The sequence below is a fragment of the Microcaecilia unicolor genome, chromosome 7 (genome assembly GCF_901765095.1).
Source record: "Microcaecilia unicolor chromosome 7, aMicUni1.1, whole genome shotgun sequence".
Classification (NCBI taxonomy): Eukaryota; Metazoa; Chordata; class Amphibia; order Gymnophiona; family Siphonopidae; genus Microcaecilia; species Microcaecilia unicolor.
Window position 1 is genome coordinate 218,519,592 of NC_044037.1, and position 22,633 is coordinate 218,542,224.

The following is a 22,633-nucleotide window of genomic DNA, read 5'->3' on the forward strand; positions in this document are numbered from 1 at the left end:
TGTATTTTCCACCACCGGAGCCCTTACCACCCCCTAAAAAGAAAGCGGTAACTGCTCCCCCAGTAAACAGCCATGCGTCAATGCCTTTGCTTAGCGCACGGCCATTCCCTTCCCCTTCAAAAATAAAGCCTTTACTACCGGTGGTAAAAGCTGGCCTCAGTGCACAGCAAACCCATGTGCCAATACTATTGCAGGGCTCATTTTACTGCCACTTGGTGAAAGAAGCTCTTACAGCCTTTACAATGGGAGTTTCTGCTAATTTCAAACTTGTAGCAATTCAACCAGTGACGCTCTAATTTCTCTTCAAAAAAACTTAGGGTCTCTTTTACTAAACCTCTCTATGATTCCCTAATGTGTCTGTACACACGAACCTTATTCTACCACAACATTACTGTATTTGTTCATACAGGAATTGGTGAACGCCTTTACGGTACTATGTAAGCCACATTGAGCCTGCAAATAGGTGGGAAAATGTGGGATACAAATGTAACAAATAAATAAATAAATAAATAAATAAACCACAATAGCGATTCCTGGCCCAGCGAGGGGCCTTTTTACTAACCTGCGGTAAAAAGTGGTCTGCAGTAGTGCGAGCACATCTTTTGGGCGCAAGCAGGGTAATTTTTTATCACATCTAGGAAAAAGGGCCTTTTCTTAAGGGCCAGAAAATGGATGTGTGCTAAAATTGAAACCTGTGCGCGTCCCATTTTCGTCCTGAGACCCTACCGCCATCCACTGACCTAGCGGTAACATCTCACACACTACCTGCGCGGTAAGCATGCAGCGCGTGCCAACTGTTGTTTACTGCTGGGTAAGCAGCCCGCGGTAGAAAATTATTTTCTACTGCAGGATTCGGCGCTTCCCGAATTTGGTAATACTGCCTGGGTCACACACTAGCCGGGCAGTAGTGCCAATTTAGCACATGCTGTACGCGTGTAGGCCCTTCTACGCCTTTGTAAAAGGGGCCCCAAATGAGAGGAAGCATATTCAATTCCTATGGGCTTCCTCTCATTTGAACAATGGGAATTCCTAGCGCAGCTTAGTAAAAGAAGCCCTTAATCTTAGTTAATTTCTCTTCATGCTGAGAAACTTTCTTGTCCAATTCTTTTATTTATTTATTTACATTTATTTGTTACATTTGTATCCCACATTTTCCCACCTATTTGCAGGCTCAATGTGGCTTACATAACGCCGTGGGGCAAAAGCCTCCTCCAGTGAAGAAACAGAGTGATGTTATTTTAAATGAAATAGATATGTACAGACACATTAGGGAAACATAGAGAGGGAGGTTATATAAAGTTCATTAAGTTCATAACAAGTTTGGGTTTCATTGAGTTGCTGGATTCAGGTAATTAAGTTGGGTCATTAGGATATGCCTTTTCGAACAGGTAAATCTTTAGCTATTTCTGGAAGTTGAGGTGGTCGCAAGTAGTTTTCACGGCCTTTGGGAGTGCATTCCAGAGTTGTGTACTTATATATGAGAAGCTGGATCCATGAACTGATTTGTATTTGAGGCCTTTGCAACTAGGGTGGCGGAGACTTAAATAAGAGCATGATGATCTGACTGAGTTTCTGGTTGGTAGGTCTATGAGGTCAGATATGTATCCTGGGGCATCACCGTATATAATTTTATGGACCAGGGTACAAATTTTACTTGAGAATTCAAATTATTCACCATGAGAAATATCAATTTTGTCAGATCTGATATTGCAAGCCAAACTGAATCAAGACTTTAAACACTAGCAAAGCTGTAGTAAGCACTATCACGTGCTTACTGCAGTAAGAAAAATAGCGTACCAAGGGGCGCACTGAAGTATCCCATGGTAATTTTGCCATGTGTGTGCGCTACCCATGCGCTTAAAAATATTTTTTATTTTTTGGTGCAAGGGGTGTGTCGGGAGCAGAGAATGGGCGTGTTCTGTGCTTATCGGTTAGTGCAGCTACGTAGCCGTGTGCTAACCAATTAGCACAGGTGTAGTGTGTGAGTCCACACCACCTACAAAATAGGTAGCAGTAGGTGCTCATGTGAACCCTTATTGAAAATTTCAGAAAATTGGCCATTTTACCCCAGTGGTAAAAATGGCCTTAGTGCACGGGAATGACCTGCATAAGGGCACAATAAGGCCACATTTTACCGCTGTTTGGTAAAAGCCCCCCTTAGACTGTATAGGTTCTGAATGTATGGAATATACAAAGGCTTTTAAAAAGTTCAGTATGTGACATGAGCTTTATTTGTACAGCTTGAACAAAGGATCAGCATGAGGAAAGCATTAATAAAGATAACAAATATAAGTCAGTTTTATATTTGCATTTATTTTCCAAAATGTTAAAATACCCAATGTGAAGAAAAATATCCAATGAGCAGTTTTACTAGTGTAATCCTAGACTATATATTAGGGCTTCACATTTATTGTGTTTATAATGCGATTAACAAGTAGGAAATACAAATTAGCCATGTGTTAAAACTTTTAATGCAATTAACGACTGCATCATCTATTTCTCTTCTCTGACCCCCCAACAATCCAGCATGGCACCTGCTTCTCCCACCCACCACCATGGCAACGTCTGTTTCCCCTTCCTCCCCATCCCTCCTTGTTTACTCACGTGGTCCAGGCTGCTGCTTCTCTCTGTCTGCATGGTGGTGGGATGGCAGTAACAACTAAAAGAAGATAGGAAGACGTAAGGACATTGCCTTATGCATGTCGTCACTGGCCCTGCTGGTCCCAGAAACAGGAAGTGATATCATAGCCTGATGTCATTTCCTGATTCTGGGACTGGCAGAGCTAGCAGCAGCATAAACAAGGCAATGTCTTTGCATCTGCCTGTCCTCTGCTAGTTGTTGCTTCTCCCTATCTATATGACTGCAGCAGCCTAGACCATGTGAGTGAACAAAGAGGGGTGGGGAAGAAAGGGTGCCAGACACGGCTATGTTGGATGGTGGTGGTAGGAAGGGGGGGTGAGATGGGGCCATACTGGATGGCTTGGGTGTGGATGATGATGATGATAAGAGTGGGGCGGAGAGATGGGGCCATGATGAATGATGGTGGTGATGAGAGGAGGGGAGATGGAGCGATGATGGATGGGGGAGAGAGACAGAGAGGTGGGGTGATATGGGATAATGGAGGTGTGTAGGAGAGAGAGACTGGATGATACTGGATGGTGGGGGGAGATATAGGGCAACACTGGATGGTGGGGGAAGGAGAAGGGTGATGCCGGATGTTAAGGGGAAAAGAAAGAGAGATGACTCAATGCTGGATGATGGAGAGAAGAGAACAATGCGGGATGGTGAGGAGAAAGAGAGAGAGAGAGAGAAAGGGGTGATGCTGGATGGTGAGGCAGAGAGAGACAAAGTGGCAATGCTGTATAGGGGGAGAGAAAGAGACAGAGACGACAGGTCTTTGATGGCTGGGAGGTAGGGAAAGGAGAGAGAGAAAAGATGATGCATGGCAGAGAACAGCGTTAACTACTCACGCAGTCAGGATTACTATAGAAGTGTACCAGACCGTGGTGTTGCCACGGGGGGTGGGCCTTGGGGGCCTGGGCTCCCCCAATTTGGGTTCAGGCCTAACAAAGTCTGCTGGTTTAACTGGCGGGGGTCCCCATGCCCCGCCAGCAGAAGCTTTTCTGCGGTGATATTCGCCACCATGCTGCCTGCCCTGTTTCCCCCCTCCCTCGAGCACATACTCAGTTTAATGAAATTGAGCATGTGCGACTGCACATATGCTCAATTTCACTAAAACTGGGCATGTGCGCCAGGGCAGGAAAGGAGGACGGGAAGCACTGTGCCGAGTATCGCCACAGGAAGGCTTCTGCTGGCAGGGCTTGAGGGCCCTACCAGCCTAGGTATGTGGGTTTGTGGCAGAGGCAGAGAGCGTAGGGGAGGTGGAGCAAAATGTGACTCCCACTTTGGGCTCAGGACCCCCTAAAATCGAGGTCTGGCTATGCCTCTGGTACTAGAAAATAAAATTGTTTGTTAAATGGTTTATGGGATTAATATTGCGATTAAAAACTTTAATCCCGATTAATCATGCAATTAAAAAGTTTTATCAGCATGCATCCCTACTATTTATACTAATTTTATAGGCAATACATGACTTGAAAAGAAATAGGCATAAAAAGGAAAACATATTATACAATGAGAATTTTTACAGGTATTAAAAACATTCATATACTGTACAACAATTCAGAACTAGATTTTACCTGTTCTGAGAAAAAACGAAATCCTTTGTCTTCTCTTACACATTCATAAGTCTCACCAAGTACAGGGTTAAAGGGTTTACTTCCTGCTCTGTAGTATGTAGACGCATATCCGGAAACTGCGAAGGCAGCAATAAGAACCTGATTAAATAGAAAATACTGTAAGACAATGCAGCTTCAGACATTAGCACAGCCTTCTAATGCTACTATCTGAGTACAAACCATGTATACTATATTGAAGTCGTTTTCACTCCTGCTTGCTTTAGCTTCCATCTTAAACATGCCCATGACTGATAATTGCTATCCACCAAATTCTTAATAGATATCGTAGTTCATGTAGGTTTTTATCTTAGCTGGCCACATTCCATGGTGTTACAGTTACTACTACTACTACTATTTAGCATTTCTATAGCGCTACAAGGCGTACGCAGCGCTGCACAAACATAGAAGAAAGACAGTCCCTGCTCAAAGAGCTTACAATCTAATAGACAAAAAATAAATAAAGTAAGCAAATCAAATCAATTAATGTGAACGGGAAGGAAGAGAGGAGGGTAGGTGGAGGCGAGTGGTTACAAGTGGTTACGAGTCAAAAGCAATGTTAAAGAGGTGGGCTTTCAGTCTAGATTAAAGGTGGCCAAGGATGGGGCAAGACGTAGGGGCTCAGGAAGTTTATTCCAGGCGTAGAAAGAACCCAGTTGTGAAGAACAACCCTTTTACCTGAGATCAATAAAATGTAGCATGCTTTTAATAACTAATCCTGAAGAAACCATTTGTCGGAATTGTGCCAGACAATACTTGTAAGAAGCATAGGAGTGGAGGAGTGGCCAAGTGGTTAGAGCACTGGTCTTGCAATCCAGAGGTGGCCGGTTCAAACCCCACTGCTGCTCCTTGTGATCTTGGGCAAGTCACTTAACCCTCCATTGCCTCAGGTACAAACTTAGATTGTGAGCCCTCCTGGGACAGAAAATATCCAGTAACTCACCTTGAGCTACTACTGAAACGGTGTGAGCAAAATCTAAATAATAATAATAGTTGAGGTGTTCTGGGGCTGATGGAGTGTGCTGATCAGGAGTGTTGTCTCTGCCTCCACTAGTGACATCATCAAAGGCTGGCACTTTTGCATTTAAACTAGACTCCCCACAACATCAGAGGAAGGCAGCCATCTTCCTGGAGCGTGCCTGCCGGTACTTGTGGGGAGCTTAGTTGAGGTGTTCTGGGGCCAACAGAGGAGGGTGCTAACGAGGCCATACTGACCATGAGTGCTGCCTCTTCCTCTGCTAGTGATATCATCGAAGGCCAGAGCTTGTGCATTTAAAACAGTCTCCCTGCAGCCAAAGGAATGTGACCAAAGGGGAGAGAGCCACTTTGGTGCCCTTCAATGCCAGTTTGATGTATCTGTGAAGTGGATGGATTAAAGGAAGAACAATACTGGTGGCCCCTTCTGGGCTGATGGATAAGCATGTCCTCCTAGTGTTATAAGCAGCACAAATGGTTGGGACATCACAGAAGTTAAATGCATCTCCCTCCCTATCTGGAGAATCCTTAAGCTCTGTTAGTATGACTCCTTCACTACCTCCTGTCTCTTTAATGGATTGTACAGGAGGACTAATGTGCATTTCTCTGCTTCAACTGTTTCTTCTAATGCCCATCCTTTTAAATTTCTTGAGAACTTAATATGGGATGACGTTCATTACCTAAGCCTATTTCCTTGATGACTGGCAGAGGAGGACTGGAAGTTTCCAGATCAGTCTTCTAATCAGGACATATCTCTATTAGATATATGGAGGATGATTTCTCATATGGACTTTCATTTGCAGGCTTTTTCTGAGCAGACAAGCAAGTTTTTTTCCTACAGATTTTATTTCAAAAATGGAAGAACAAAAACAGAGACTTAATAAATCTGAAATTGAATGTGCTAGGTTGGAAAACCAGCATTCCTCCTTATAGGATACTGGTGTCTCTAGCACTGACAGTTTTGTACTCCACATGAATCTGGAAAAGTTAGAAACTTCTATTCAGTCTAGGAATTTACACTTGTTAAATTTTCCAAGTACACTCTCATTAGTCCTGATATATTACTTAGAAGATACAGTATTTCTGTGTGTTCCTGGTCCTACCTGATGCAGAAAGTTTGCAGATATCTAATTGTTATTATAATTCTTTGACATCTTTGCTCTGGTATGAGAATGAATCCAAACAGTTGACAGTTTGTATTCAGCTTCTTCTTTTTTTTTTTTTAAAGAAACTTCTACAGATGATAACTTCCTGAAGGGCAACCTTTCTTGTCTCATTCCAGAAAGAATAGGATACGGTCATGGTCCTGAAAACTCATGTTGCTAAGAAAGATGTATTCTTTTGTGGGCAAAAGATTTCTGTTTCCCTTGACATATGTAGAGTAAGCATAGTTACTCACCTGTAGCTGGTGTTCTCTGAGGACAGCAGGATAAATATCTACACTGATGGGTGATGTCAGCCAACGAAGCCCAGCATGGCAAGAGCTCCCCAGTGTTCTTTTGGATGCAGCTTGTGGAAGCAGCCCACCATGCGTGCATGTCTCTTCCAGTCGTCATTGTTTGGGATAAGCTCAGTCTAGTACACTAGCTGATAGAAAACAACTCTAAAGGAAGGTGGGCAAGGCAGTGTAAATATTCATCCTGCTGTTCTTGGAAAACACCTGCTACAGGTGAGCACTAAAGTGAACTCATGGAGTTGGTGTTAGACCTGACTTTCACAGATGAAGGTGTTCAACAGGTTTTGTGTAAAGCATGAAAAGAGATCTAGGACCTTGCCCTCACCCAGATGGCAAACCTCTTCCACTTGAAATTGTATGACCTCCTACTGGAATCTCTCCTGGAAAGAAGCAGAACTCAAGAGACACCCACCAGCAGATCCAGGGAATCTATTTCTAACCTCTCAACATCCAAGCCATGAAGACGAGGGACTGGAGATCAGGATATAGGAGGAACCCCTCATTCTGATTGCTGAGGCTCTGAAAGCATTCTATTCTCCTTGGGTCTTCGGAGGGCCTGTGTGAAAGTGATGAGTATCATGAGATTTAGCTATGAGGCATTGGAGAATACACATATAGAAGACCCCTCCCCAATTTAGGAGGAAAGGCATCTAAGACTAGTCTGCCATATGATCCCTGCCTGGAACGGAACTAAGAGACTTTATTGCTGAGGTAAGTGGTGAAAAGATCCAATGATGGAGTGCCCCACTTTTGGAAAATCTTCTGATCTTCTGGGCAGAACCCATATTCAAAGACCACTTGTGCGGTTCCATAACCCAGCTCAGTTTGTCTGCCAGATAGTTGTGCTTTTGAATCAGGTAAAAGTGGCTCTGCTTCCTAAGAAAGAGATGACATTCTTGATGAATATGTATCCTAAGACACCTAAATTATACTTTGTGATGAAAATACATAAGGATATCAACAACCCTCCTGGACGCCATATAGTGGCCTTAAGAGATTCAGTATTGGAGCCTTTAAGTACATTTGCTGGCTTTTTCTTTTGGTCACATTTAGCTAAGAAAACTCGTTCTTATTTTACAAGATATTACACATTTTTATGGGAGATAAAAGACATACAATTGACAGACCATATAATTTTTGCCTCTTTGGACATTTTATCTTTGTACACCCAAATTCCTCAACAAGATCTGTTGACTGTTTTGACTACTGTGTTGAATAACCATCCCCAACCTCAGAGAATATCCACCTCTTTTTTGATGCAGCTGGTGGCTTTAGTTATTGAGAAGAACTATTTTCATTTGCAGGTTATTATAGTCAACAAACACAGAGGGTGGCTATGGGATCTTCCCTGGCAACCTCAGCAGCAACTTTGTATATAGCAACTTGTATATATAAATGCTTTTCCAGGATTAGAGTTGGAAAAGATTCTTGGATGATGTTTTCTTTTTATAGGAAGACACTGTTGAGAATTTGCAAGAATTTCTGCAATGGCTGAACTCTTTATCATTAGCTTTACAGTTCACAATGACGTTTGATGCTTAAACTATTGATTTTTTAGATGTATAGGTTTATAGACAAGCTCTTACAATTCAGACTATATTGTACCGTAAGGAAGTAGCAAGGAATATGCTACTTCATTACAGTAGTTTTCATCCTTACAATCTGAAGGCAGGTCTACTAATTAGCCGTTTTTTGAAAATCAAATGCAATTGTTCAACTACAGTACAGTTTGAGATTCATGTGGACAATTAGTGGAACAGTTATCTCAAAGAGGCTATCCTGACAATTAGCAGAATGGTTATTTCAAAGAGAAAAACCATCAAGAACATATCTGAGGGCTAAATTTGCGAATCAGGACCCGCTTTTACAGTACAAAACTAAAGATTAGGATGACAGATTAGTAGGGTGGTATCTCTACTCCCCTGGACACCAACATTTGATCAACACTGGGGTCAACTGAGAAGCAGTTTCTGCATCACCAGCAAGCTCTTCCATATTGCACCTTTGCAATGATCTCATCAGCCCAGGACATACAGGGGTTTTGGGACCTTGAGGGCCCAGTGAAATTTCACTGGCCAGGTCGGGGCTCTTCCTAGCTCCAACAACAGCAATGCCTGAGTAAGAAGACACTGCGAAGGAGATAATCATGGTTTATCACATCAAAGGAGCATAAGATGGCAGGGGTGGGAGAGGGAAGAGAAACCTTAATTCAAGAATAGTTCAGCAAAAAGAGTAAAAAAGTAACATGAGTACTTCTCAAATACATCTTGATCCGTTGAAATCTTGACTCCTCTGTACCCTGGTTATTTTGGGGAGGTTGAGAGGGGAAAGGATACCTACACCTTTGAGAGTAGTGGGTCCTCCATTACCCTCTGTCCAAATATCTCCTGGATATGGAGACCAAGCCAGAAGTGAGACGAGATAGTGACTTGATGGTACTGGAACATGTCTTGATGAGGTCTCCATCTTCCTCATGGTTGTCTCCCCGTCACGGAACATTTACCAACTTCTCTGGAACCGCTGGTTCTACATCTGAGATGTGCAGCCAGGCATGTCTGCACAACCCAATTTTCATGGCAGAGGCTCTGGACGCAGTATCGAAAGCATCATAGATTGCCCACACCATGTACTTTTCATACTCCTGCTGCCTTGTTACTAACTGATAGAGTTCCTCAGCCTTCTCCCGATGAAGAATACCAGTGAACTTTCCACATTGTGCACAATGTTCTGTAAGTACATGCTCATTAAGAACTGCTAAGAAACTATGTAGGAGGCAAGCATATCATTTTGATAAAATTTCTTCCCAAAAGACTCCAAGGTCCGGGCCTCTCTTCCCAGGGGCACTGAGGAATGAGTCATGAACTCCTGGCTCTTCTGAGAGTAGATTTGACCATAAAGGAATGATGAGGAAGCTGAAGCTCCTTGAATCAAAGAGCCTTCTGGATTCTAGACATACAGTTGACTTTCTTGTTTACCTGCTGTACAGAAAAGAGGGGGGGGGGGGGGGAGTCGTCTCCCACTGCTCCACTGTACGAGCTTAAGGATTCTGTGCATGGAGGAGAATTGAACTGAAAGATGTCCAACATCTCGGCTCTGGGCTCATCCTCAGTCTCCAAATCAAATAGGATGGACCTAGCCATCTCCATAATAAAATCAAAAAGGAGAGATCCTCTAGAGAAGACTTTCAACTTTCATGTGGAGGAGAAAGGTCTGAGGGAATACCAAGAAACCACTCCTCCAAGAGGACCCCAGGAGTGATCAGAATCTGATTCACAGAAGTACTCAATAGGAGACATCTGAGTTTCGGCCTGCCTAGAACACCCGACAAGCTGTTCAGGCCTGGGCTGAGGGCATTGAGGTGTTGGGGATCCCTGGTTCCCTGAGGAGGCTCTCTCCCACCTAAGGGACTGGCGATTGACACTGGTTTGGTGCATACCAGCTCTGATGCCCCTTGACGCCTTGGTGTTAATGTGCTGCCTATAGGAAGTGCTTGGGCCTCCAGGATAGGTTTCCTGAAAAGCTGACATTGATGTCCTCAATACCATAGCTTCTTGCCATGCCAAACAGCACTCCATCTCTTACCACAGCATAGCCCCAAGCCGTTCCTCAAGGGCTGCCTTCAATGAAAGCTGGGGCTCAGCCAGAAAGGTCATGTCCTTCAAAGTCAAAGTGATCAGGGCTGTTGTGCTCTGTCTAGTTCCAGGGAGGGTGAGGGGCTCTCTTGTCAGGGTGCTTCGAGGGTATTGATGACCTCGATACCTCAGTGCTCTTCATGCTGTGCGCCCTGAGAGGGATTGATGCCGATGCCTCTTGGCCTCTGCTTGACACAAGGCACCGGAGTCCCTTGAAGTCAATAAAGACGACGACAAATGCTTCCTTGCCCTCAGGAGGGCATCAGAGGATGCCCAATTTAAGCAGCAACTTTTGACGATCAATGTCAAGAAAGGTGGAAGCCCTCTCAATTTCGATGCGTCTCCACTGTCCAATGCACTGGGACCAATGCCTCTGATGCCGTACTCAATTGATGGTCTTCTCAGCAACAAAAATCTGTTTGCACTGCTTCTCTCAACCCCTAATGTCTCTTCTTCACATCTGTGAAAAAGAAGAGGGATTATGATTGGGCCCCAGACATCGCAGGCTGTCTATGAGGGACATGGTCCTGCTGCGCTAGGAAAAATAGCCAAGGCAAAATCAAATGGCTTGATGGTTGAAAAGTCCCTGATCAGATGCTCGAGGCTCAAGGAGCCATGGAAAAAAACAAGAAAACTTTAAAATGCCGAAAAACCTAACTAAAGAAAATAAAAAGGACACGAAGAGCACTGACTCTGCGCAAGAAAGACCCTTACACAAAGTTTAGTGGGTCAAATAAGACTGCATAATGCAAATAAAACAGAGATGTGAGCTGAGGAGAGAGACAGAGAAATGCATCCTCACGCTATGCAGATAAAACAGGACTGAGCTGGTCCTACGTGACAACAGCAGGTGGATAGGCACATGAATGTGCAGTGGGCTGCTTCCAAAAGCTTTCAGAAGAATTCTGGAGATCGCTTACTGCATCATGCTGTGTTGGATGATTTCATCCATCAATGTGGGGATAGCATCCTGCTTGTCCTCAAGCACAAACATAAAAGAGACTATTTCTTCAACTGAGGTCCATAGTTTTAGCTTTGGGTGTATCTTTGGTTCTCAAATTCCTTTGTAAGTACTTCACCACGTACCAGGGAGTAAAATTTGTGTTTTTTGAGCCTTCCCGACTGGAAACTTTTCTTAACGATAAGTCATCTGGATGATTTGTATCTCATGATTTTGAGGGTGGGTTAAGAAGGTTGTTTTGTATAGTTATGGGTTGAGGTGTCTTCCTCCTCATGATGAGGGCTACATTGATTTAGGTTTCTTTAATGTTTCATATGTTCTGTTTACTGTATATACTCAAATACAAACCAATATTTTTTTGGCCAAAAAAAGGCATCAAAAATTTAATCAGTTAATATTCAAGACCTACCTCAAACTTAATTCCTTCCTCCTCCTCCCCCTGGACGAACCCCTCTCCCAGACCCGCTGGGAGGGAGGAACTAAGTGTGAGCAGTCCCTGTTCGAGGAAAAGAAAGGGAGAACTCTGCTGATTCAGCAATGCTGGCAGGGGTGGAGGTAGCGGCGGAGGAGGGACACTACTGGGTGGGAGGAAATGGTAGGAATGCTGGACATTACAGGGGTGGGAGTGAGGGAGGGGAATTCCAGACACAACAGGGGTGTGTGTGTGGTAGGGAGGGGAATGCTGGATACCACGGGGGCAGTGGGTGGGAGGGAAGGGAATGCCAGACACCACAGGGGAGAGAAAGAAGGATCAAAGGGGAGGAATGCTAGAATACAAACCTTTGGTTTATATTTGAGTTAACATTTTTCTTCTAAAAAAGGGGGGGAAATGTTATCTCGGTCAATATTAGGATGGGTTTATATTCAAGTATATGCGGTAATGAGGCTTAATATATTGCATGGCTGTGATTAACATACGTTTCTAAAAAGAAAAAAACAAAAGAAAGCAAGTGACTTTTTCTCATACTCTGCCTATAAGCAAATTCTTCATTGTACAATTCTCATCATTCTCTCAGATTAACCTCATCTTAACAACAATATCCTCACTTTCAGCCAATCACCCCTTTCATATAATAACGCACAACTCAGTAAACATTTACCTTCTCAAACCTATGATATTATATTGCAAATCTTCAATTCATCAATAGTGAATAACCAAAGGTGTTACCACACATTTTGTCATTTTAAAATTTCTTGTAAAACAATTTCCCTTTGAGGTTTCTGTAGATTTTGTAGATCCAAAATACCTTCCTTGATGTTATTATCACCATTAATTATAATTACAAAAAGTGAATGCACAAAAATATCCTTGAATTCAGTTTATCTATAAATAGGAATTCATAGATTCACTGCAATGCAGTATGCTTACGCAGTTTTTAAAAGACACTGAAGGTACTACCAAACACAAAATCTTTACTGTGCATTTAATTTTCAAAATCATGCTATGTATATGCAAACAAAACTAACAGTACTGTACCAGGCGCTCATAAGGGTCATCGGTATCAGAAGCCTTATCCAACAGCTCATTGTACTCAAGCTCCTCACAGAGATGTTGTAAAGTATTGAGAGGTTCGTTAAGCTCAACTGGCATTGAGACCTTGGACAAATCCTTGCCAATATTGTTTCTCAGAATATTCCACAGATTGATGTTGCTGGTATCAGGAGAGGGAGCAGGGAGACAAGTTCTTCGGCCATTCTGAAAGGCACCCCCTGACAGCTCACAGTTCAGAACTGAAAGAATAATCTTGGTGATGAACATGTCTTTTTAAATTCTGTCATGATCTGAAAAGACTGAAGTAAAAAAATGCTCGTGCAGAAAGGCAGTTAACTTTAATAATAATATGAAACATGGTATTAAATGTGTTAAATAAATGGATGAAATATATCTACATATCTATATCTATCTAGATATAGATATAGATATAAATGAATGTGAATTATATCAAGAAGCTCAAAGTTAAGAGCACAGTCTTTGAATAAAGGCATTTAAGATGAAGCATCAGGAATAAGAATCAAACAATAACTTTTAACAGCAAAAAACAAAACAAAAACCCTGAGATGGCAATCTTTCTATTCATCCTCTCAGGCCAGTTTTCTTTTTCTATTTATTAAAGGATTTCTCCATTTGGAAGATAATTTTATAAAGTTATTTCACGTGTATGTGGCCACATACACAGCCTCTTATAAAATACCAATGTACACAAAAGTATGAGTTTTGACATGATGCTTCTGGTAGGCATATAAAGGGGTGGAGTTTGGGCAGAGCTTACATGTATGCACATAGGTGATTAAATACACTAATCTACCTGCTACTTATAAATTATAGGCATGGACATTTCCACCTGCTCCAGGGTAGTTGTAAACGTCAATACCGGCAGTGTGCGCACAATTTCTGCCACACTTGTGCCAGTATTTTACCAACAAGTAGCTGCTTACTTTTCTTTATAAAATTGGCCTAAAATAGGCACCTGAAAACGTACTTACACTAGGAGCCTCCTTATAAAATTATCTTATTTGAATCTACGGGGAAAATATTTAGCAAACACTGGAATAAAGGAATAGCCTCAGAGGAGCAGGCTGAAAGCCAGGAAAGCCCAGTTCAATCCCAATGTGACTTTATGTGATTTTGAGCAAGTCACTTAACCCTCCTTTGCCTCAGGTACAAAGTTAGATTGCAAGACCAATGGGACAGGAAAATACCTATTATACCTGAATATTACTAGCCTTGAGATGTAATTGAAAGGCATGTTACATCCAAAATCCGTTTCCTAAATAAGGTCCTTAACCCTTTTGTGTTTCATAAGACAAGCATGTCACACAGCCTCTAATACTCCCTCAATATTTTTCCACTCTGTGTTATACATAGTGGTCAAATCCTGAAATAATCTCCTGAGCTGATAGAGAAGGATGAAGCTCAAGAGTCACATCTACTGAACTGGCAGAAAGAGCTTGCCCAGTCTGACTGAAGAGCAGAACTCTTGACTTTCAGTCAATCTATTATACATTTACCAGTCAATAATCAGGCTGTAGTGGTCAGCATTTTTTAAAATATAGACTGCCTTGGGCAGAATAAGCCCCAGATATTTATTGTTTGTACTGGCACTGAATATCTGGAGCTAATTACAGTTGTGGTGATTGCCGGAACTTATGTGGGTCATGGCCTATATTTGTTTTGGGGTTTTTTTTATAGAGTCCTTAATCACAATTTACATGCGGAAAACCTGATTTTTTTTAGAAATCTAGGATTTAAATGAGTAAGTCTGCACTACATAAAGATGACAATAAGGCATGGATAGGGTGGGACTTACTGTAGGTGGAACCAAAATCTATATGTATAATCCCCATTTCTGAAGGGAACACATACATGCCTATATATCGCAATGCTGGAATTTACAGCTGCTCCAGGGTACGTAAAGGTTTTTCTTAAAGTGCTCGTTCTGAGCTGCTCTTTAAAGAATGGGTTAAGGGAAGGCTTCCTCAAAAGTGAATGTACAGAAAGATTGCAACCTCTAAACTTAATTAGGAACATTTATACATATAGGTTTTTAAAATGGCAGATATATATGTTTAAGTATTGGAACTTAAACATGTAAGTTCTGAAATATACCTTTACTTGTGTGTCAGAACTTACAGGTGTCAGTTGATGACTTCCCTCAACTGATGATTTTTACAACGACAATAGTAAAATGGATGCTCCCGCTGCAAGTAGCTACCACCTACACGTGAATTCCTGCAAGTATTTTAGATGAAGCTCTAAGTCAGCAGATCCTTTTCTAAAATGCTACCAGAACTGGACATGTGCAGTCCTGGATGTATCAATTCTGATTTCTATGTTCTATCTAAAACATAATCATAATTAAAATAATATCTTTTTTATCCAATATTAATAGAAAATGCAGTGTGAACTCTGATCCTTCATGTTTTATCCACTTCTTATGTAGCCACATCCATGCAGAAATCAATGAGGAAATGGCTATAACATTTAAGTCAATGACATCTGAACACAGCTTTAAACTCATATAGAATTTAAACAATAATGTTGTATACTGTACTTTGTTGAGAAATATTATCTGCAACGCTGGTGTTGTCCTCGGATATGTTATCACTCACATCACTGATGTATGATTCATCATCTGAAGCCTAAGGAAGCAAAAATAAAGCTGCTGAGCAAATGGAGCACACAACTAGATTATTGAACAAAACTGAAAAAATATGGCATCCCACGTGTATGCTGCTTTCAACAAGCCACCTAAAACTAGTTATAATATCAAATTAGGATTTCAGACTACAGTTTTGGAGGAAAACTTTGCTTCTCCTAAAGTAGTTCATTCCCTTCGTATTTATAGTGCTTGTTTCAAGTGTTATGCTTCTGGCTGTCCTTTAATCTGCTGAGACTTACCATGGGGCACAAAAGCTACAAACATGGAGGGGTATTTTCGAAAGAACGTCCCGCTCATAACGTCCAAAAAAAAGTCCATCTCACAGTCATTTTCAAACAGGAAAAATATTGGGGTTTCTTATTTGAAAATATGTGACAGCGTCCAAAATGAACAGCCATTTTCCAAAATAAAACGTCCAAATTATGAACGCCAAAAAAATCAGGGACAAGGAGTATTCGTATGAAAATTGCCACACAGACATCCATGAAGAGCAGAGGGGCAGCCTAGTGGTCAGTGCAGTGGATTTTAATCCATGGTTCTTATTCTACTGCAGGTCTGTTATTTTAAATGGTGAGCCCTCCAGAGACAGGGAAATATCTACTGTACCTGAATGTACACCACCTCAGTAGCCCTCAGGTTTGCAGGTGTCTTTAATATTTAGGTACAGCAGGTATATCTCTGGTTTGGAGGGCTCACAATTTAAAGGATTAAAAAAAACAAACAAACAGAGAACTGAAGTGGGATTGGGTCCCCTGGTTTATAGTCCACTGCACTGACTACTAGACTACCCTTCAGACCTACTTGCTGCTGTGTTCAAAATGCCCACAATACCTGATTTTGTCAGGGAGCTTAATTTCCCTTGTCTGGTGCCACTTTCAGGGGTGAGGGAGGGAGACAGTTACAAGTGGGGGATTCATAAGGAGTCATGCCTTAATCTCTCCGGTGGTCAGCTGCTCAATTAGAGCACCTTTCTTTTCTCTTGGTTGTGATTGAAACAGGTCTAAATAAAAATGTCCTCCTTTTCAGACTTGAATGTTTCTTCCCGTTCAAATATCGCTGTTTGGACGTCCTAATTTTGGGCCCTCTCTACTCCTGCCCAAAACGTGCCCACAACATGCCCCCTTGCTATTTGGACGCACTGCTGTATAGGACATCCAAATTCTGCTGTTCCAAAATCAAAATCTGGATGTTTTGGGCAGATGGTCGTTTTCTGGAGTATTTTGAGATGCCCATCTGCTTTGAAAATGAGCGCCATAGCAACAAAAAGGAGAACAAAAACTTTATGGAAAGAATAAAAGAAAAGGTGAAGTGAAGTAAATAAAAGGGGTAGATATTCAGTCAGTGGCAGTAAACGCTGACCGTCAACGGCTAAATTAGCCCTGGCTATTCAGTGCCGGGCCATGTGCGGGAACTGTCACTTAACATTTGGTGCTAATTTGGTTGTCCTGGCTGACAGAACTTATGGAGGTCCTGGCCAATATGAAAGCCCTGGCTGAATATTTGCAGGGACCCACATAACTACAAAAATCCTTCCCAGACTATCGAATCCCCTTTTCAATACCTCCCCCTCCACCACAAAATAGCAAGCCTCTTCTAATCCCCCTGCCCCCCGAAATGAGCCCTCGCAGTGGCAATCCCTCCCAACTCCCCACCCGCCATTATCAATCGCCCTCCCCGTGCCTACCTGTATCCCTGGTGGTCCAGTGGGGGTGTTGGGGGCAGGACCGAAGCCTGCTCACTCCTGCCCCTAGTGGAGGCTGCCATAAAATGGATGCTATAAACTCTGGTGACAGCCTCACATGTTTTATCATGGTGCTTTTGAATCCCTCTCTTCTGCTGCTTGTTACATCTTAAAGGTAGCTCATGTTGATAACTACGCCCCTATATGTCATAAAGCATTTAAAGGGAGACACACTAGAATTGATTTAACTTTATTGAAAGCATCTGGGGTTACTTCTTACCTCATTCTCAGATGAGCTTGCTGACAGAAGCACTTCTTGAGCATCAAAGAATTCTGAGACAGATTCAGACATAGATAGTCTGCTCCCATTAGATACTTGCTTAGACAAAGGAAGGCTCACATGTATTTGCTCACTAGGCTACAACCAAAATAAGCATGCAAACATTATTAAATTTAATGTTTATACATTAAACAATATAAAAGAACAGATGAAATTTAGTAGAAAACAACACAGGAAAAATAATCCTCTGTTCACAAGTCTGGAGGATTTAAACCATTTAAAAGTAAAAAATGATTTAAAAAATTGTAAATAGCCATATCCACTGTAACTGAACTGTAGGCAGCATTTGCACAGCTGAAGTATGATAACAGTAATGGTACAACATAATTACAAAATAAAATGCTATTCAGTTCTGCCTATTAAGATAAAAGTGCATGACAGTAAATGTCATTTAATAATATGACTTCTGACCAGTACAGGCTATTGCCTGTCTTGCTGCATTAGCTCCAATTAAGCATCAGCAGCCCACAAATATGCCCTGTGAAGGATTTGCTGTGTAATAGTTTTATTGTGCGGAAATTCCACGCAGAAGTTCAGAGCCTAGAACTGGCATGGTGACTGCATATATTTATGACTCCCTGACTTCTTTGACAAACTTTGAGTAACCAGCAGTGTAAAATACCCTTGCAGCCAAGATTTTAAACAAGAAACAAAAGCAGAATTAATAACTATTCCTGTCTAAATACAGGAGTCAATTTAATAAAATAATTGAGGGTGCTCTATTCAACACAAACTATCCCTCTCTGAACACACTGAAGGAGCTTGCTCATTATTGGTGGTATTTAAGCAGCTACGGTACTCACAGAACTGGCACCTATAGTTTAAAGAAATTCGTATAAAAAAGAGAAAGGGTAACAGTGCTTTCCTGGCAGAGAGGCCTAATTCTGATGTGATTAGTATAAGAATGAGACAAAACCTCCTTTATCTCTCAACTTTTGAGTCAATGGGGTAGATATTCAGCTGGAGGTAGTCAGCATTTTTTTGGCTACCACCAGCTTTATCCCCAGGTATTCAATGCCAGGCCATGTCCGGGCACTGGCATTGAATATCTAGGCATATGCAGATAATTAAAACTTATGCAGTTAAGTGCAATATTCAGCACTTAATTGCATAAGGTGAACCACAAAGATAGGACTGTGTTTTATATGGCCCTAGTTATGCAGTTAGCTTATACAGGGCTCTGTTTACTAAGCTGCACTGTAGGCGCGCTAACTTTTTAGCGCACGCTAAAAATTAGCATGCACTAATGCTAAAGACACCCATAGGAATATATGGGTTTCTATAGCATTAGCACATACTAATTTTTAGCGCGCTAAAAAGTTAGCGCGCCTACAGCCCACAGTTAAGTGCTGAACATTGGCAATTAACCAAAAAGTGCCGATTCCACCCCCAGACCGCCCACAAATAGTTGGTTTCGGCTTAGGTGCTAACTGGGCATATCCAGCAGCACTATCCGGTTGAGTGTTGGTGAATATGTCCAGTTATCCCCAGACAGGCAATTTAAATGGAGAAAACAAAAGAGGGATCAAGAGTACACAAACCAAAGCAAAACAAAAAAAGCACACAAGGGCCTTCAAGACTGGGACAATGAATGGAAATTTAAATGATCAGGAGCTGTTTCTGGCCATTTAATTCACTTTGGGGTCCTTTGACAAAGGTGCGCTAGCGTTTTTAGCGCACCCTAAAAATAAGGACATGCTAAACATTAGAGACAACCATATATTTCTATGGATGTCTAGCGTTTAGGGTGTACTAACCATTAGCACGCCTGTGTAAAAGACCCCCTTTGAATATTGACCCCAATGTGTTTAAACACAGAAGGACTTCTATGCAGTAGGATAAATGTATTAGTACATTTCAAACCATAGCAATATAACAAAATAATTTACATATTCTTGGATGAACTAACATGAATAAATAATTTGCTTTTAAAGTGACCCAGTTATGAGAAGATTGGTGTAGGATTTGATGGCAAAGTGTGGAAAAATTGTCGGGGGATTAATTATTAAAGGCTGTATGCCATGTTTTTTAGTTCTAGAATATGTAGCTGTTAAAACATCTACTCAAAGCTTGTATAGTACCAAAACTTTTTCTACCTTAAAATTAACCAATATTTTGCCAAACACAGCAGCAGCAATTAGAGAGCTTAGGGGTGGGAGATTGGTTTGTTGGCCCCTCCAACCAAAAAGTGTTTTACTGTCTGTGAAATTACTTTGCAAGGGGTGTGCTTATATTTTTTTGCAACAAAACAAAACATTGTGGCGCCGATATTCAGACCACGGGAGGGAGCCCGACTAACTCCCGCAGTTGGCGGTCAGCTCGAATATTCAATACTGGACTGTTTCCGGTGAGCAGCATTGAATATCCAGTTTATTTTTGGCCTGTTATCTGGCTAAGTCGGGATTCAAAGATACCCAGTTAACATTGGCCGCTTACAATAGCCAGTTATCAACTAATAACCTGCTATATCACGCAATATAGCCAGCTATTCATGCAGCTATTCATGTGGAGGAGTGGCCTAGTGGTTAGAGTGGTGGACTTTGGTCCTGGGGGACTGGGTTCGATTCCCACTGCAGGCACAGGCAGCTCCTTGTGACTCTGGGCAAGTCATTGCCCCAGGTACAATTAAGTACCTAAGCCGCATTGAGCCTGCCATGAGTGGGAAAGCACGGGGTACAAAAAAAAATATATAGACGGTTATGTTCTAGCTGCTAACCAGGAGTATTTGGCGGGGGATTGCTGGCTATTACCTGCTGGATAGATGGTTAAGTGCATTTAACCGACCAGGTGCTGTTCCTGGCCAGTTAAATGTTATTGGGGCGTGTGGCTCTACATGTGACCTCCTGAGTGAAAGGTACCAAAAGAGGGGTTGCAAATAACAGAGATAAAGGCTATAAAAGCTTGTTTCATTTTTGAAAGTTTTGTGTACTTTAGGGTCAGTAGAACGGGATTATGCAATTTTTTTCACAGGTACCTAAAGTGGGGTATGTGATTTCTGGGATTAATTCTTTTTTTATTGATAAACATTTCTCATCTTTGAGGCTGAATTTTACAGAATTATGCAGTTGATATCCCTCTATTTTTTGGTACTAATAAATCACATACCCCACTTTTGGTACTGTTTTGCTCAGTGGGTCACAACTTATGCAATAATACTTTTAGAATTTGTGAACCAGAAGTAGGAAATACTTTCACTTTAAGTGATTATTTAAAGAGAAGTCATAAGAACCAGAGTCACAACACCACTAGACTTATTTTTAAAAATGAACAAATTCACTGTATTACAGGAGTGTTCATAGGTCCTGTATTACTTAGCCAAAATCTGTGTTTAGCAGTTTAAAACAAATTTTGAAGCTGTGTAACAGATTTGTGACACATTCAAATGAATCATAATTTTAAAGAAATTAATTCATAATTTTGGTTGCCTTTCTTTGGACCACCTCCATCCTGTCTACATCCTTTCAGAGATGTGGAGGGGCATTTCTGATATGACGTCTAAGTCAGACTTTGGATGTTTTGCATTAAATGTCCCAAATCCGAATAGTAAATGTAACCATTTTTTAAAAATGCAAACGGTCTATCTTTTTTTTAGTTTTTCAAAATTACTGTTTGTAACTAGGTTTTGTTATCTGTGCTCTTATCTTGTCAGACTATTTAAAAAAAAAAACGAACAAGTGAAAACGTAGAAAAACAAGCCATTGTGATGTAGGAGGGACTAGCATTTTTAGCAGACTGGTCCCCCAGACATCCCAGGAGAGAAATGGGGCACTCTAGAGGACACTGCTGTGGACTTCATATAAATGCACCCAGGTATACATCTCACTGTTGCTCTCTTGTCTGTTGAGCCCTCCAAAACCTTACCCTCAACTGTACACCACTACAATATTTCTTATCGGTGAAGGAGGCTCCTTTATGTGGGTACAGTGGGTTTTTAGAAAGTTTTGGAGGGCTCTCAGTTTCCACCACAAGTATGACAGGTAGAGTTAGATATGGGCCTGGATCCACCTGTCTACAGTGCACTGCACTCACCACTACACTACTCCAGGGAACTGCATGCTGCTCTAGTGGACCTCGCTATAACATCTGAGGCTGGTGAGTACTATTTTTATTCACATTTTTTGGTGGTGGAAGGGGGTCAGTGACCACTGGAAGAGTAAGAGGGGGTCATCCCTGATTCCACTGTGGTCATCTGGTCATTTAGGGCACTCTTTTTGTCTTATTCATTAGAAAAACAGGTCTAGACCAAAACATTGAAGTTTTCACCAAGACATTTTCGTTTTGTTCTATTATGGTTATAAAATGTCTGTTAGGCACGCCCTAAGCCCGCTCTAATCCCGCCTTCGAAACACCCCCAACACGTCCCCTTCTGATTTGGATGCAATGCAGACAAAATGCATAGATAAATATCTGCAAACTGGTTTCGAAAATATCGATTTAGATGTTTTGGAAGAAATACATCCAAATGGTGCCTTATGATACTTTTTGGACATTTTTCTCTTTTAAAAATGAGCCCCATTGTCACCTTTATGTTTCTGCTGGTTATACTTCTCCCTATGCATTCTTCCATCCCTCTAACTCTGGTTGTTGCTAGCCTCTCCTGGTCTCTACAAACCCTGCCCCACTTGTCTTCTTACCTCATTAGGACTAGGAATAATATTTACACTGACAACTTGATCAGAAATCACAGACTCTGAATGTATTCTATTTAGTCGATTCCTCAGTTCTGCATTGTGATTCAGTGCCTTAGAATAACAAAAAAATATGCCAGTTAAAAGAAGTGAAGGCTGCACAGAATTTAAACTTTCAGCAATGTTATTGTCACATTCAGGAACTTCCATTATATACATAATAGGTGCGAAAAATCCATTATGTTGAGAAAAAGACATTATTTTAATTTAGTTTAAAGTCATAGACTAGTGGTTCTTGAACTTTTATTTCAGTCAGAACACACCTGATGGACAATGCTCAAACATGTGGCACACTACAAGTAAATATATATTCTGCATCTATAGAAACTTTTCCTCCCAACAATGGGTACAGAGAACAACTAGAACATTTCTCCACTCATTAACAGTAACATATACTTTCTCCTCTACCGAAAAGTCACCTGAAAACACCAATTTCCAGAACTAATACCAAGGGCCCTCTCTAGGAAAATGCAGAACCATAACTATTGTGATGGACCCAAAAAC

General features: G+C 41.5%; 1 protein-coding gene across 1 annotated transcript in view; it reads right to left on the reverse strand.

The window, feature by feature from the left end:
* The window catches only part of OSBPL6 (oxysterol binding protein like 6), a 265,393-nt gene that overhangs the window by 41,113 nt on the left and 201,647 nt on the right, over positions 1 to 22,633 (reverse strand). The window contains exons 12-16 of the mRNA XM_030208862.1: positions 22,076 to 22,183; positions 17,382 to 17,519; positions 15,313 to 15,400; positions 12,738 to 12,991; positions 4,201 to 4,338 (exon numbers count right to left, since the gene is read on the reverse strand). Of these exons, the coding sequence (XP_030064722.1) occupies positions 4,201 to 4,338; positions 12,738 to 12,991; positions 15,313 to 15,400; positions 17,382 to 17,519; positions 22,076 to 22,183 (726 nt within the window). The remainder of the gene's footprint in view (positions 1 to 4,200; positions 4,339 to 12,737; positions 12,992 to 15,312; positions 15,401 to 17,381; positions 17,520 to 22,075; positions 22,184 to 22,633) is intronic.